Source organism: Caloenas nicobarica, chromosome 9 (genome assembly GCF_036013445.1).
Source record: "Caloenas nicobarica isolate bCalNic1 chromosome 9, bCalNic1.hap1, whole genome shotgun sequence".
Taxonomy (NCBI): Eukaryota; Metazoa; Chordata; class Aves; order Columbiformes; family Columbidae; genus Caloenas; species Caloenas nicobarica.
The window spans coordinates 17,755,412-17,770,046 of record NC_088253.1 but is presented as its reverse complement, the minus strand read 5'-3'; the positions used below and the strand labels follow the sequence as shown (position 1 = coordinate 17,770,046).

The following is a 14,635-nucleotide window of genomic DNA, read 5'->3' as shown; positions in this document are numbered from 1 at the left end:
TCCATCCATCCAACAATGAAGTGGGAGCAGGGAAGGGAACCCATCTCCTCGCTCCAGGCTGCAGAGAGAAGCCAGGAGGAGCCTCGCCAAGAGGAAATCTTGGATCTGAAAACTGCAGCAAGGCAAACACCACCAGACAAGCTGCTGGAGAAGGGAGCCTCAAGGCAGGCTTCGTGTGTGAGCTCAAAACAAGCCATGGTGCTGCCTTCAGCCAACCATCCCCTGGGTGCTCCGGGGCACCCAGCACCATCCCCACCCTCCACTCAAGAGTTCACCATCTCCGTGAGCTCTCCAGCTTGTTGGGTGCACCCCTGAGGCGTGCCAGGCTCTGGGCACGGGGCTACAGCGACTTCCAGCACAAGACAAGCAGCAGCAATTTTAGCTTTGTACTAAGCTCTAACTACCACCTTTAAAAGTCTGGTCTAAATGTAGCCTTGGGCAGCTGAGCTACGTGGCAGCCAACTGCATTTTCTGCAGAGCAACAAGTAGCTTTAGGTGTCCATGTACTGCTGAACATCACCTAAACCAAGAAGCCTTCTTTACATCAGGAAGGACCACAAAGGCTCCATGTCCCTTACCCGGTTTGGTGAGGGATCGTGGTCCCACCACCCTTGTCCAACTGCTGCGCACCTCACCCTGGCAGCCCTGCTGACGATCTGCCCAGCAACGTGGTTAGGAAGCTGTCTCAAACCATCCAGGTCTTGTATTGAAACACCGATAGTCACAAGAGCCTAAAAAGGCACTTTCCAGCTGTTTTGGTCCAGTGAGGCAGGACAGATGTGTCTGCATCTCCTCCTGCAGCAGCTCGGACCAGCAGGAGGAAGCCTGGGCTGTGCTCCAGCAGCCTCGTGTCCACCTCCCCTTCCCGAGCAGGGCTCACACCAGCCATCGCAGCCTCGGTGGGGTCAGCCGGGCCACAGGAAGGCTCCAGTGCCTCTGAAACTCACTTCTGGTCTACTTCCAATGGTGTTTTTTTGCAAAAGCTGGAAGCAGGGACCCCTACTTTCACAGGGAGCCCCACAGCCCCTCCAGCCCCACGCAGTCAGGCTCTCCCGGGAGCCAGTTCCTGTCTTGACACAGACACTGTCCCAATTTCCTAGCAAATGCCACCGGGAAGCTGGCAATTACTCTGGAAGCATTTTGGATTGCCAGCAGCATGTTTTAGGAGCAGGGAGGTGCATGCATGTCAGTCTGTGGCCACGGGAACGTGCCCAGCATCCATTTATGGAGCATTCAGACCTCCTCATCTTCTTGGACAGCACCTTCATGGAAGAACATCTCTCTGCAGACACCGGGGCCATGAGCTCGCCACCCCTGCTGACTGAGGTCCTCCTCCTGTCCCTGCTGCTGCAGGGCTGTCCCCCTGCCGACGGCTGCGCAGGGAGGGCAGGAGAAGGGGGCATGAGAGCTGGACGCCTGGCGCCGGGCCACGCTCCATCACTTGCTTGCCGGGGAAGACGGGGGGAAGCAGGGGAGGGGAATGAACAAAAACACAAGCAAAGGGTGACTTCATCTTAAAAGGCAGCTGCGACTTCCTCCGTCTGCAGGCTTTCACAGCTTTTCAAAGCAACGCAAAGGTTTCCTGTGGTCCTGTCTTGACACCCAGTGGGCATTCAGCGTGCAGGCAGCTGCCTGCTCCCTGGCGTGAATTACGGCTACAAGTGGCTTCAGGTGCCAGCTCTTGCCTTCCTCCAGCTCCAGGACCAAGCCAGACAGACTGAGGGATAGACAGAGCACCAGGCAGATGTCCAGGGCTCCTCTCAGCCATGTACGGCCCCCCAGCACCATGCCAGTCCCCCACAAAGGGCACCACAGTGAAAATCTTCCAGGTCCAAACATTGAGCCAAGCACAGAGATCACACAGGATGGGGAAATGGGCTTCAGGGCAGGTAAAACCTCAGGATAAAACCTGGCATCTCCTGTTTAAAAGGGCTTAGGACAGCTAAAGAACAAGTCCCTCTGCAAAATCAGGTGTTTCAGAGACGCGAAAGGTCTCGCCTGCTGTCCCAGATTGCTTTTCCCAGCACTTCAGCTCAGGCAGCTGTTCTCCTGGCTCTCAGTGACACTGCGACTGAGTCACTCCAGCTCCCCTGCTTCTGTCCCGTGTTTCATCTTCACTCCCTCTGTCCCCCAGGTGTGAGCTCAGCAGCACAGAGACTCAGTTATCACTCGTCCCCCTGACTTGATGCTTCTCCTTTTCCTTCCCCTTCCCAATTTCAACCTTACACACACCTGCTACAGCACCTGCTAAACTTCGAGGGCTGAGCAGGGCCAGGACACAGCAACCACAGGAAAGCTGGGGAAAACCATTTAGCAGCCACAAAATGAAAACTAGGCACAAATGCAAAGACCTCTACTTTCAAGAGATGAAAAAATTAAGAGCACCATTAAGACCAAGGAGTAGCTGGGCTTTGCAGGAGTGCACAAAAGGAACGGAGTGTACAGACAGTCAACCTGAAAAGCTGACGCTTGCATTGCTCTGGGATGTGTTGTGATGGGCATCACAGATCAGCCTCGCTGGCAGGATGCAGCTAGAGCAACGCATCCTATTTTGAGTACCACAACAACAAATAAATACATGCATCAGCACAACAAAAGTGTTGGAAATCACGACCTCTGAGGAAAGGAACTGCAGGCAGCAGGAGGAAAGACGCATTATAAGAGTAGATGGATTTGTCCCCAAATTCACCGACAGCTAGATGGGAAGAAAGGTGTTTGCAGGAGAGAGAGTTTCAATGAGATATTGGGAGAGATTGTGCTGGGCATGGAGCTGCTCTCTGCTGGCATGGGGATGACTAATGCCCTGCAAGGCTGGTAGGGGGACAGGCTGGCAGCAAATGCTGCCAAGACCCAACGCCCCTCACCTCTCCGGCAGCTGAAGCCGGACAGTGCGGCCCCCGGCGCAGCCCCACAGCCGTGGTGGGCTGCCAGGACTGCAGCACAGGGGGCTATGGGGCCCAGAAGCAGGGTTAGCACCCTCCAAGCTCTTCTGCCAGCCCTAGACAGTTCATGTACCACCTTTCCCATGAGGTCTCTGCACCTCTGGCAGACCAGCACACCCGTTCCTCTTGGTGCCTCTGCAAAATGCCTCCTATTTTGTCCAAGATAGAAGAGCCATAACCAAGACAACCATCCACCTTCCTCTATCTTTCAGCCACAGTGCCCAACCATGGGGGCTTGAAGACAGGCAAGGTGCAGGACTCTGAGTGCACAGAGACTCGTTGCCTCACCAGACCTCCCTGGGGGCTTTGCAAGGTCTCCTGGCGGGGGGGGCAAACACCTCAGTTTACCATAAAGTCAAGACATTTTGGTGCAAATGCATCAGAAAGAAGCAGTCAACTCCCAGAGCATCCCCAGTCATCCACCCCATTGTGAGCTGGGAGATCACTACTGCTTTCCAGCCCAGACCATCCTTTCCCAAAGCTTTGCCAGCATCTGTCAGTTGTTGTCCGCACCCTGAGAATCCATCCCTTCGTCTCAAGCCCCTCCAAAGCAATGAACAGACCCTACCTGGTCACAGTGAAGACACTGCTGTTGCTGAAGTTGGAGTCACCAGATGCATCCAGAGAGCCTGGGGGCAGATAAATTGGAGACACAGTTAATGGGATGGCAGGGAAGGCGGAGAGCAGGACTTGAAGGCTGAAGAGCTACATGACCTTCTGCAAAGGCACCACCAGCCATCATTCGAAGGTCCAGGGTCCCTGGGAATCCCTTCTGCCAGCTTTTCACACTGCTTGTCAAGCTCTTCTCCACTGATAAAGGTACGGGATGAAGTTGGTGCAGGACTGCACTTACCCAGCAAAATGCAGGCTGCACAGGTTCAGACCTCTGCCCCAAACTGGGTCTCCTTTTCTGTAATGGAGACCCAGACACATCCTTCTGAGGGTTTCAACCATTCTCAAAGAAGGAGCTCAGACCGCAGAGCTGCCTTCCATCGTCCAGATTTCAATGCCTAGAGATACTGACACAAGCACAGCAAAGGCTGAAATCCAGACCAGGACATTTCCACCTGGCAAGCTCTCCCGTGGTGTGACTCCACGTGGAAGCCAAGTGACTCAAACAGCTTTCCAGCCTCTGCTCTGCTCTTAAGCTAGGTCTTACAAGCACAGCGACAAAGCACAACAGGATGAACTTGACTCTTCATGCCCCCTTGTGCCAACAGCCTCGACTCACACACACAGTGGCACCGCCACATCAGCACAATCGGGAGCAGAGCCGAGAGCTGGCGATGCAAAAGTGTCACAGGTTTGTCTGCTCTCACCTGCTTCGAGGTGCAGTCTCACCCAAAGGGGTAGAGAAGAAAACAATTCAACTTTCTGTTGATGCTTCAAAGCTCTTTTGCAATAGATTTTAATAAAATGAAGTATCCTTGGGACGAATAGAGAAAATGTTTTGCTGCTGGGTGGTAGCACTAAGTTTTTCCCCTCTATCCTTTCCAAAAAAACACTGCTGCATTGGCCAGGAATCGAACCCGGGCCTCCCGCGTGGCAGGCGAGAATTCTACCACTGAACCACCAATGCTGCCTGCATGCTGCCTGCAGGCCCTGGCTGCCTGCTCCTGCCTGTCTTGCCCGCTGCCCCACGCAGGTCCCTGCCTCATCTTCCACTCCCCTGCTGTTGCACAATAAAACCCTTCAGCCTTTTAACTCCCGCCTTCGCGCTCCCTCTCATGGCAGGATTTTCCAAAAGCCACTTGCAGACCTGTTTCAGATGAGCAGTGGGGTGAACGTTCAGCCCCAGAAGAATAAAACAGATCAGCCCACATGATCTAAATGTTACACTTATTTCACATGCCTGGACAACACAGATGTGCTAGAGGGAGCATTTAGTCATCCCAGGACAACGGCATCAGAGGGATGCTGGGAGGCAAAAGTTGCTGTTGTTTTCAGGCATCGGTCCACTGGGACCTTCTCCATTTAGTGTCTTCTTACATGAACACTCTTCCAGGCCTCCCACCATGCTTGCAAACTTTTGCCTTTTCTGTTTTGGAAATTTTGAAGACAGGGACAATACCTACATGACAGTCTCAGGAGCACCATGAACTCGGAAAGCAACAAAAATTCTTCTTCTTTCTGCTCTCTACCCCTCCTCAATATATGCATCCTCCAGGCACAAGAGGAAGAAATTTTTTATACTGAGGGTGGTGAGACACTGTCCCAGGTTGCCCAGAGAGGTGGTGGATGCCCCATCCCCGGAGACATCCCAGGCCAGGCTGGACGGGGCTCTGAGCAACCTGAACTGGTGAAGATGTCCCTGCTCATGGCAGGGATGGCACTGGGGGAGCTTTGAAGGTGCCTTCCAGCACAAACTATTCTATGATTCTATGTTGATGCTCTCCCAGGACTAACATAGCTCTCGGAGCTCCTTTGGGTGACAGCAGCTTCTCCCAAACCGCTGCAGGACAGGTGGGCTATTCTCTTCCCCTCTTACGTAGTGAGACACTAAACATGTAACTACAAATCAACTTTTTCAGGTCAATTCAATGACTAAGTTGAAGTGTGCTGAGGGGATAGGGATAATCGACAAGTAACGCAGCACTGCAGCACCAGATCAGTGCTGCTGCTACGTAGAGAGCACCAAACGCGTCTGTCTCAGCAGAGGATCATCTGTGAAACAGGACTCCAGGGCTCAAAGAAAGCAGAGAGGTCCCACGTGCCCTCAGCCGCCCCAGGGCACCAAACCAACTCAAGAACTTCTCCTGAGGACCTTCCCTTGACCTTCCTCACTCCTCTAAGGGCTCAGCCCAACAGGGACTCACTGCTGGATGTTGCCTCTGTCTTGGAGAGGGACTCCTGCGAGGTGGGCTCTGCCGGTAGGGTCATTGACTGCTTGGTCTCATCCATTTCATCGTCCTCTGGGATGACCAGCTTCATCAGGCTCTGGTTACACACGTTTGCCACCTCCTTGATGTCTGAGTGGAGCACTGTAAGGAACATGCAGTCCCACACATAGCCAGGTGCCACATCTGGCCAGCCACAGGGAAGCCACTGCAGCCACACCACCCCAGCCCAGCTACTGCAACTCCCTCATGTCCGAAGGACCAGTGTGGGTTTTAGGACTTGGTGGGGGGACTTCTCCTGGCCCTCTCCAGCCACACAGCTGGCCCTGTGCTCCAGGGGCAGGAAACAGGAGCTTCCCTGCAAGTTGCTGCAGCAGGAACGGGAGCAGCTCTGAGTTACAAGGATACTCTTCTTGCGATCGTCGTAGGAGAGACACGGCAGGACAGCAGTCAGGATCCCTGAGGAGTAAGGCAGCATCACCCGGCCAGCCAGCTGGATGAACTCCCTCATCCAGCACATGGCTGTCAGCTGGATCAAGTCATCTGCAAGACATGGGACAAAAAGGGTGAGGGGGGGGACAGCACTAGCACCTGAGCCAAATCCACAGGACCACTGCAAGCAGAGAGCTGCCTTTGCTCCATTCAGGGAGACCCTAGTCCAGGACACTCTAGTCCTAGAAGAGGTAGACAAGACCTGAATCTGCAGTGACATTGAGATTAAACACAATCATTAGGTTTCAGAGTTAACACAGTTTGATTCATAATCTGGTTTTCGTCGTTTGCCAAGATTTCTGTCAAGCTTCTCAATGCATATGGATATTTCCTCTGTCACACCCACAGCAGTTACGTGTCTGGATCAAGCATCAATCCTAGACCTGGGGTTTTATTAACCTCCCTAAGTTCCAAAAAAGGGAGCACTGCTGGGGCAGTCAGCTGATGCAAGGCCAGACTTGGGGCTTAAAGAATATAAACTCATTGGGCATCAGTTTAACCAAAGCAAGCAGTTTTGACTTATTTCTATTTTTCTGTCTCAGAAGAAACCCAGCCCTGTTCAGCCATGTTTAAAGAGCAGTTTAAGCTGAACAAGCACCGTAACCCGCTGTCACTGTCCGCACAGCACTAACACAAAGCACCAGGCACATGGTGTTTAACCATCCTGCTAATGCATCCAGTGCCATCAGAAGTTAAAATAAAGCCCTAAGGACACTCTTCTATATGTGTTGGATATCCACAGGTGCCCTCCACAGCAAGATATTTTATTCTCAAGCACCTCTGGTTTGATGGGTTGCCAGACCTGTATTTGAGGCTGAGGGATCAGTAGTGCCAACTGTGGGAGAGCTGCCTGTCCCCTGTTTCAGCAGAGTTTGCATGCATGATGACAAAAAAAGGGCAAGTGGGCAAACTGGTGGGAAAACTTCTGGCCTGAACCAGTGGCTGGCACTGCAGACCCAGAGGCGGATGCTGAAGCTCGGTCCTGTGCACTCACCCGCCGCCTGGCAGTGGATCACCAGGATATTTGCCATTTCTGCAAATTTGACGCTGGAGGGATTCTTCTTGATCTCCTTGAGGAACTCCCCAAGAGCCACTTCGCACCTGCAGAGAGGCAGAGCAGGTGGTCAGCACTCTGACACCACGGAGGGAGAAGTTACAGAGACCAGGCTCCTACACAAACACATCGTAAGGATGCTGGTGGCACGACATGTGTGTCTACGCACAGGGGCAGGAAGGATGAGGCTGACAAGCTCGCCCTGCCCCAAGGCTGAGACTGTGCACAGCTGTGAGGATGGAAATCATGACTGCCCAGAGCTCCTGGCATCTTCCCACAACTCCCCAAACAGCCACACAGGCTCTGCTGAGGTCAACATGACCCTGGGATGGGAGAAGAGAGTGGAGCAGGGGGGCAGATGATCCTCAAAGCTTCTGGTGCTTGTTCCTCGACATGTGGACACAGGGAAACAAAACAGCGGGGAGGATCTGGTAGGGTTTGGCAGTGGGATAGACCCAGGCCAATCTCAACCACTGACTTGTGCCCGACAAAACAGGCCCAGTTCTTCTGACCTCCCTGAGAACACCCAGCCACTCCTCTGCTTCAAAATGCCTCTATCTTGAGACCAGCAATGGATCTGAGGGGCAAGCTCGCAATAAGGAAGAAATTTTTTTACACTGAGGGTGGTGAAGTACTGGCCCAGGTTGCCCAGAGAGGCAGTGGATGCCCCATCCCTGGAGACATCCCAGGCCAGGCTGGACGGGGCTCGGAGCAACCTGAGCTGGTGAAGATGTCCCTGCTCATGGCAGGGGTGGCACTGGGTGAGCTTTGAAGGTCCCTCCCAACCCAAACTATGCTGTGATTCTATGACAATGCTCGCTTTTCTTCTGCACCCAGGAGGCGCTGGGTGGATGCTCTACCTTGCTGAGGGAGGCTCGTGTGCTGTAAGCTTGTTCCCAGAGCTCATACCCCATCCTAGCAGCACACATGAGCCTCTGAAGCTCTGATATTGGATGCAAGGGCTGGGAAAGCAACAGCTCAAGCGAGTCAAAACAGTTTGCCCCCCAGCATAAACAGACCATGGTGTCCTCCAGAGCCACTCCAGCCACAACAAGCCAGGGAAGGGAGGTCCTTGCCAAGGACACTTTGATCCACCAGCCCAGCCAGCCAGATTGCTCTGTCTCCCACCACACACATGAGGTTTCACTGCAGTTATACAGAAGAATTGCAAACAAAATAAGAGGGTGATGGACAGAGAGCAACCGAGACACAGCCCTTGCACCCAGCCAGCCTCCACACTCACATTTTCCGTATCTCCTTGCTGTTGTCTCCCAGGATCTGGAAGAGCCCGTCCAGGATTTCTGGCAGGTAATCCAAGAGGTTGATGTCAGGCACAGACTCTAAGACCAGGATCTAGCTCAAAGGAGGAATAAGAAAGAAGAGATGAGTTTCCGAGAAGCTAACTAATATCAGCAGCCCAAATCTGGTGTGAGACTGAGGAATTCAGAGCTGAGCTGTGTGGGACGGGGGAAGGACAAGAGAACAGTGTGGAGTTGCCCATCTTGGAAAGAAGCTGGGCTAGCACAGGAGGCAGATGATCGGCTGGGTGACAGAAACCGGTCTGGCACTGTCCCTTAGGAGACCGTAGCCTCTAGATCATGGTGTATCTACTTATACAAACAACGCTTTGACCATATTTTCTAACTTCATGTACAAAGTCCTGAACCAGGTTGGTAAAAGCGCAGTATGACGTCCCTGCAACTGAACAGCGAGATGACAGGGACCCATCGTTTTAAGAGAGCAGGTGAAAGACTCTGCTGGCTTAAAAAACCTGCCCAAGTGCATTCAGGTGCCTCAGCTCACACACCACTGCGGATATCTGCAGTTTAGCCAGACATCGGATGCTGACGGATCACGGTATTTTGGAGTTTGGAGGCGCAGGAGCACGTGGGGCCATTCACACCTACCCAGGATATGATGAACTGGCGGGCGTACTGGTTGTTGGAGTAAATCCTCTCACGCAGCAGTGGGATGAAGCCTACCAAGTCAAACTGGTTGCTCTCAGTCACGATGTCCTGCAGAGTCGAAGCACAGGATGTCAGGCCACCACCCCACGCCCATGCAGCCACCCCCGCCCGGTCTTTTTTGAGGCACATGACAGGAAAAAAGATGACGAGCAGTTGATGCAAGAGTCTGTGGGCTGGTAGACCAGAGAAGGAATCACACGGTTTGCTCAGGCGATGAGGCAGCAATTCCCCTTGGGCAGGGACTAACGCTGAGCAGGACCCAGAGGAAGGTTCCTGCCTGCTCCTGTGTGCCAGCCCTGCTGAACGGGAGGGTGGGAGCTTCTCCGATTCATCCTCAGTGGTACGTTGCACAGATGAGCAAGCACCCTTGACATAACCATGCGTCTCATGGGCAGGAGAGTCTCCTGGCCTTCCTTTAAAGCTCTTCTTACACGCTTGGTGGATTTTGCTACATGGCTAAGTCTCTTGAACCAGTGCAGTGGAGCAGATCTCCCAGCAGGAAGGTTTGTAGCTGGTGATATGGAGCCTGCGTTAACTGCTGGGCTAGTGAGGAACAAGGGCAGGACCTGGCAGGGAGCCACTCACCTCCGAACAGCAGAAAAGGAACTGGGAGGTCTGGGAGAGCACAAGCCTGTCAGCAAGCAGAACAGGAACCAAACCCCCACCCCGACGCAGCGAAGCAGCTCCGCTCATGTTGCTACTCGCTCAGGCAAGGGAGGAAAAGCAGAGGAACAGCCCTACTGCTGCCTGGGACAGGGCTGCAGCCCTGCTCGGACTAAAACCTCGTTTCCCCAGACACCCAGCTTACAGGACCTGAATGCAGACATGGCACTGCGATAATCTACCTCAACCCAGCTGCCTGAGAGCATTGAATCATAGAATAAAATCAAAGAATGTCCTGAGTTTGAAGTGACCCACAAGGATCATCAAGTCCAACTCCTGTGTCTGAGGATGTTGTCCAGTCTCTTCTTGAACACTGTCACGCTTGGAGCTGTGACACCTCCCTGGGGAGCCTGTTCCAGCGCTCCAGCACCCAGATGGGTGAAGAACCTTTTCCTAATGTCCAACCTAAACCTCCCCTGGCACATCTTCCCGACATTCCCTTGGGTCCTATCACTGGATCACCACCAGCCCCTCAATTTAAGAGACTACGGTTGATGAGAGAATTAAATGTTTTGACAGTAGCGACAGGACTGAGCTGGGATGGTTTTAGCAGCTGCAGACTTGGGGACCAACACGTCCCCAGCCAGGACGTGCCTGCAGCCTGCACCAAGGATTCTCAGCTGGAGAGGAAAAATACCTTGAGAAGCCGATCGAGAAGCTCAGAGCCACTTTTGACGTTCGGGTCAGGATCAGCAGCCAGCTGTGAACGACAGAAACAAGAGCCATTGCAGCATTACAGGAATAGACACAGAGAAGTCCCTTTATCTGCAATTCCTCATTAGGCTCCAAGAAATTCTGCTGAGAGACTCCCTGACAGGGATATCAAGCATCCATCACCTCCCCCAGCTATATAGGTTTTCATGGGTCAGCAGCCATGCTCTCAAGTGGCAAGGAAATAAAAGTTTCCAGTGAAAAGCTGCAAAGACAGGCACATATAGACATGGTTTTGGCCCTACAGACCCAACAAAACTGTAGAGCTGCAGAGCCACTTTGCCTGCAGCAATCCTGTCAGCCTTATTTCCTAATAGCACTCAACAAGGAGCAGGAAAATCCATCCTGGAGATGAGGACAGAGAAGAAGGTATCTTACAGTGAACTTCAGCCCCCACAACACCAGTGGCCACTGTTGCTGCTGCAGAAACTGCCCATTTGGTCCTTCAGACCTGCCTGGGTCACAGCAAAACAGTTTCCTTGGAATGATGACCTTGGACAACTTGGTTTGTTTGACCCAGAGAAGATGAGGACCAGGGAACAAGCCTTAATTCTCTAGTGTGGGACAGAAAAGCACATGGGGGTTGAGAGGAAGGTTCTTACCTTGCTGAGGCCATCGAAGAGCACGTTGAAGTGTGGGAGGACAGAGCCCCTGGCCACTTTGACGATGTTGTAGAGGGCCTCGCAAGCGTAGTACCGCAGCCGACTATCAGCGTCGTTGAAACACGTGAGCACCGGCTCAATCAGCTCCTTCAGGTAGAGCCCGGAGTCCTGGTGGACAGGAGGAGACTGGTGAACTAAGGACCAAGCCACAGCGAGAGGGAATAGCTGGTGCTGCCCTGGAACATACTACAAAAATTCAGGCCCATAACGGCTTAGTGCTCCTCAGCTGGACAGGATTTATTAATGAACTTTGAATTCTTTTATTGAAATCATTGACTCTGCCCACGAGTAAATATAGTCATTAATGAAGCCACACCCCAGCCCAAAAGACTTTTGCTTAAGGTTTCACCAGCACAGCAGGAGTTTCACACAAACTAAGAGGTGAAGGCAAGGGTTTGGCTTGTTTTGAAGTTAAAAAGCCCTGCTTTGGGGACACAGGCTGGCATTTCCTGAGTGTCCGGCAAAGGAGATGGTAAGAAAATCAACAATGCATGGACTAGCAGATTAAAGAGCTGAACTCCAAGTTTTATCAGTGCTCCTCAAGCCCACCAAAAGCAACTCCTCCATCCCCCAGAGCGCCTGTTCCCGTGCTGTGCAGGAGAAGGTGGGTAACATGCAGAGCAGAGCTTTGCTCATCCCGGGAAGGAAGATTTTGCAAAGAGATTCTGCATTTGTATGAGAGCATGAAGACAGGAACGCTGCTCAGAAGCCCCCAGCTGCCAGAGTAAAGGCAGGCAATGAAAAAGCCATCAGGCTTCAAAGAATCCACTCAGACCGATTGTGACTCTCATTAGAAGGGGAATGATTTAAAATCTACCTCGTAGCTCTTCCAACAGGCACAACCTGCTCTGCATTCTTTGACTTACACTTACTATGGACCAAAACAACTCCTTCCCTTGCAGGCGCTTTCAAAACCCAGCCTCACGGTTTAACTCAAAAAGCCTGATGGAGCTGTGAGCATCCAGAGTCCGTGCTCCCCACCATGAGGACCTGGATGCTCTTGTCTAGTCCAGGAGACAACTTACTGAGTTTGTTCTTATTAACTAGAGAAAAGTTACAGAGAAAAACCCCAATCAGGACAGAAATCAGAGGACTCCCATGCAACAGCATAGATATAACCCCTCTAGAATAGGACCCAGCAACCCATGTATTCAGCAGGTAAAACTTCTGACAAGCCCAACAAAAAACTACTGGCTCAGGCTAAGGCAGCTTGATATCTTATGCCTCTTGCTTACTTGGACTATGACTCTGTTGCTGTTCAGCCCGTAACTTAACCCCGCTTCCCAAAGGCCCTGACTGCGCTGCCGGAGTCAGCTGAGCTGGGGGTGGGAAATGGAAAAAGCTGCACCTCCTCTCAACGCTGTTAACACAAATTAGTACTCGACCTGCTGAGTTTAGTTCAGCTGCTGGAAACAGAGAATGGACAGATGTGCTTACACCACACTTAGGGAGCTGCCAAGATGCAACTCAGACCAGAAAGTGCTCCTGTGCCCAAGGGATGCAGCTGGGTGCCACGGGGAGACCCAAACACAACCCAGCCACACGCTGCAAGGCAGGGAGGGAGCGGGGGGCCACCAGCCTGAGTCTCCCCATCACTCATCCCCATCAGGAGAAGTCCTTGTTCTCCCACTGCAACCCCTACAAGCCAAAAAAAACCCTACTCGCACCTACCTTGCCCAGGGCGATGGAGCAAGCGGCCAGGCCAATGAGGCCCCCTTTCCGGCTGTGGGGGTGCTGAGAGAGTGCAAATTCCTGCGACAGGATCTGGATCACATGTTTGATCTGAGATGTGTTGTTCTGAGCCACAAACTCTCGCACCAGCCTGAGGAGAGAAGGGGGAAGTGCCCAGCCAGCTTTAGCCTCTGCCGGATACAAACGCTCAGGTGCTGGCTCCCTGTGGCTGTCAGAAACAGGGATTTTCAGCCACAATAGATACCAGAAAAAGTGATACTAAAATGAGGAAGGTTGAAAGAACCCGCAAGTAAAACCAGAGCTCTCCTCCCCGCTCACACCCTGCAGCTGCTCGCTGCCCTCCTGCTGCTCCCAGCCTGCAGCCTCCTGCACCCTCCACCAATTCCCAGCCCAGGACAGGCTCTCCAGGGCCACTCCACCAGGGCTGCGTGCTTGCAGAGAAGAAGTCACCAGGTTTTCAAACACCTTCTCCAACAGGGCAGGTTATGAGAGTCATCTACCTTCAACACGGCATAAGACAGCAGCAGAGAAGCGCTCGGCATGCCCAGTGCCAAGATTTTGGACCTTTCCAGCACCTGTGCATCACCTCAGCTCATATTCCGTATATCATATGTACTCTTACACAGCACAAACCTTAACAAAAGCAGACAAGACTTCTGCATGCAATACCTGCTCCCCTCTAGGAACTTGCAGCTCATTACCCAGAAGTAATTAACACATCAGCCACACTTAAATGAGAAGACCTGTAACCCCGCTCCGGCCTTTGCAACCGCTTCAAGGTCCCAGGTCACCCAGCCAGCCCTTCAGCCTCAAGCCTCCCTGCAGCAGAGCCACCGGCCAGCTGTGCGGCCAGCTGTGCAGGCAGCAGCACACAGCTGGAGCATTGGTGGTTCAGTGGTAGAATTCTCGCCTGCCACGCGGGAGGCCCGGGTTCGATTCCCGGCCAATGCAACACTGTTTTTCCCCTTTTTCCTTTGACTTTTACCCATAACACAGAGCTAGGCATCTCAAAATCTCAGCCCAAATAAGAATCTTTACCTTAATCTTTGATAAACATGCAAAAGTTTCCGTTACTTAACTCCATGCAGTGATTTTTTTGGTGCTATACTGAATCTCACGCTGCTCTCTCCCAGACAGCTACCAGCAGCCGGTCACCCACTTTACAATTCCCTAAAAGCAATTAACACCCACTCTGTTCTCACCCTGCAGCTGCCCCTTTTCTCCCAGGGACTCTCACGCAGCCCCCACTTGCTCTCCCCCCTCCAAAGCTGAGTTCTCTGACAGCTACAGCCCGACCCGCTCTCACAAATTGCTGCCTTATGGCAAATGGCTCCATCTCCAGTCCTGCTCCAGCAGGAGAAACACACTAAGCTCAAGCAGCATGGACTGCCAGGGTGATCTTTTTACTGCCTAGATTTAACAAACAGAGCTTTGTTTGAACAGGAATAACTTTACAGACCTCCTTCAAAAGTTTAAAGGGCTTGAAATTTAACTAATGAGACAAAAAGCAGCAAAAATCAATGTACAGTGCCAGAGGGTCTGCAGGCAGCGGGAGCTGCTCCTACGTTACCAGCCAGAGAATGAGGAGGTACCTGAGCTGAGAGACAGCGAGACC

At 52.6% G+C, this 14,635-nt stretch overlaps 1 protein-coding gene and 2 non-coding genes across 3 annotated transcripts in view; 1 reads left to right on the top strand and 2 right to left on the bottom strand.

Moving 5' to 3' along the window:
* The window catches only part of VAC14 (VAC14 component of PIKFYVE complex), a 63,891-nt gene that overhangs the window by 47,226 nt on the left and 2,030 nt on the right, over positions 1-14,635 (bottom strand). The window contains exons 2-10 of the mRNA XM_065640858.1: positions 13,000-13,150; positions 11,269-11,436; positions 10,593-10,655; positions 9,233-9,340; positions 8,569-8,678; positions 7,266-7,372; positions 6,188-6,322; positions 5,759-5,911; positions 3,511-3,571 (exon numbers count right to left, since the gene is read on the bottom strand). Of these exons, the coding sequence (XP_065496930.1) occupies positions 3,511-3,571; positions 5,759-5,911; positions 6,188-6,322; positions 7,266-7,372; positions 8,569-8,678; positions 9,233-9,340; positions 10,593-10,655; positions 11,269-11,436; positions 13,000-13,150 (1,056 nt within the window). The remainder of the gene's footprint in view (positions 1-3,510; positions 3,572-5,758; positions 5,912-6,187; positions 6,323-7,265; positions 7,373-8,568; positions 8,679-9,232; positions 9,341-10,592; positions 10,656-11,268; positions 11,437-12,999; positions 13,151-14,635) is intronic.
* TRNAG-GCC (transfer RNA glycine (anticodon GCC)) lies at positions 4,451-4,521 on the bottom strand. The gene has a single exon. It is a non-coding gene; the product is annotated as a tRNA-Gly (tRNA).
* Positions 13,901-13,971, top strand: TRNAG-GCC (transfer RNA glycine (anticodon GCC)). Its single transcript has one exon. It is a non-coding gene; the product is annotated as a tRNA-Gly (tRNA).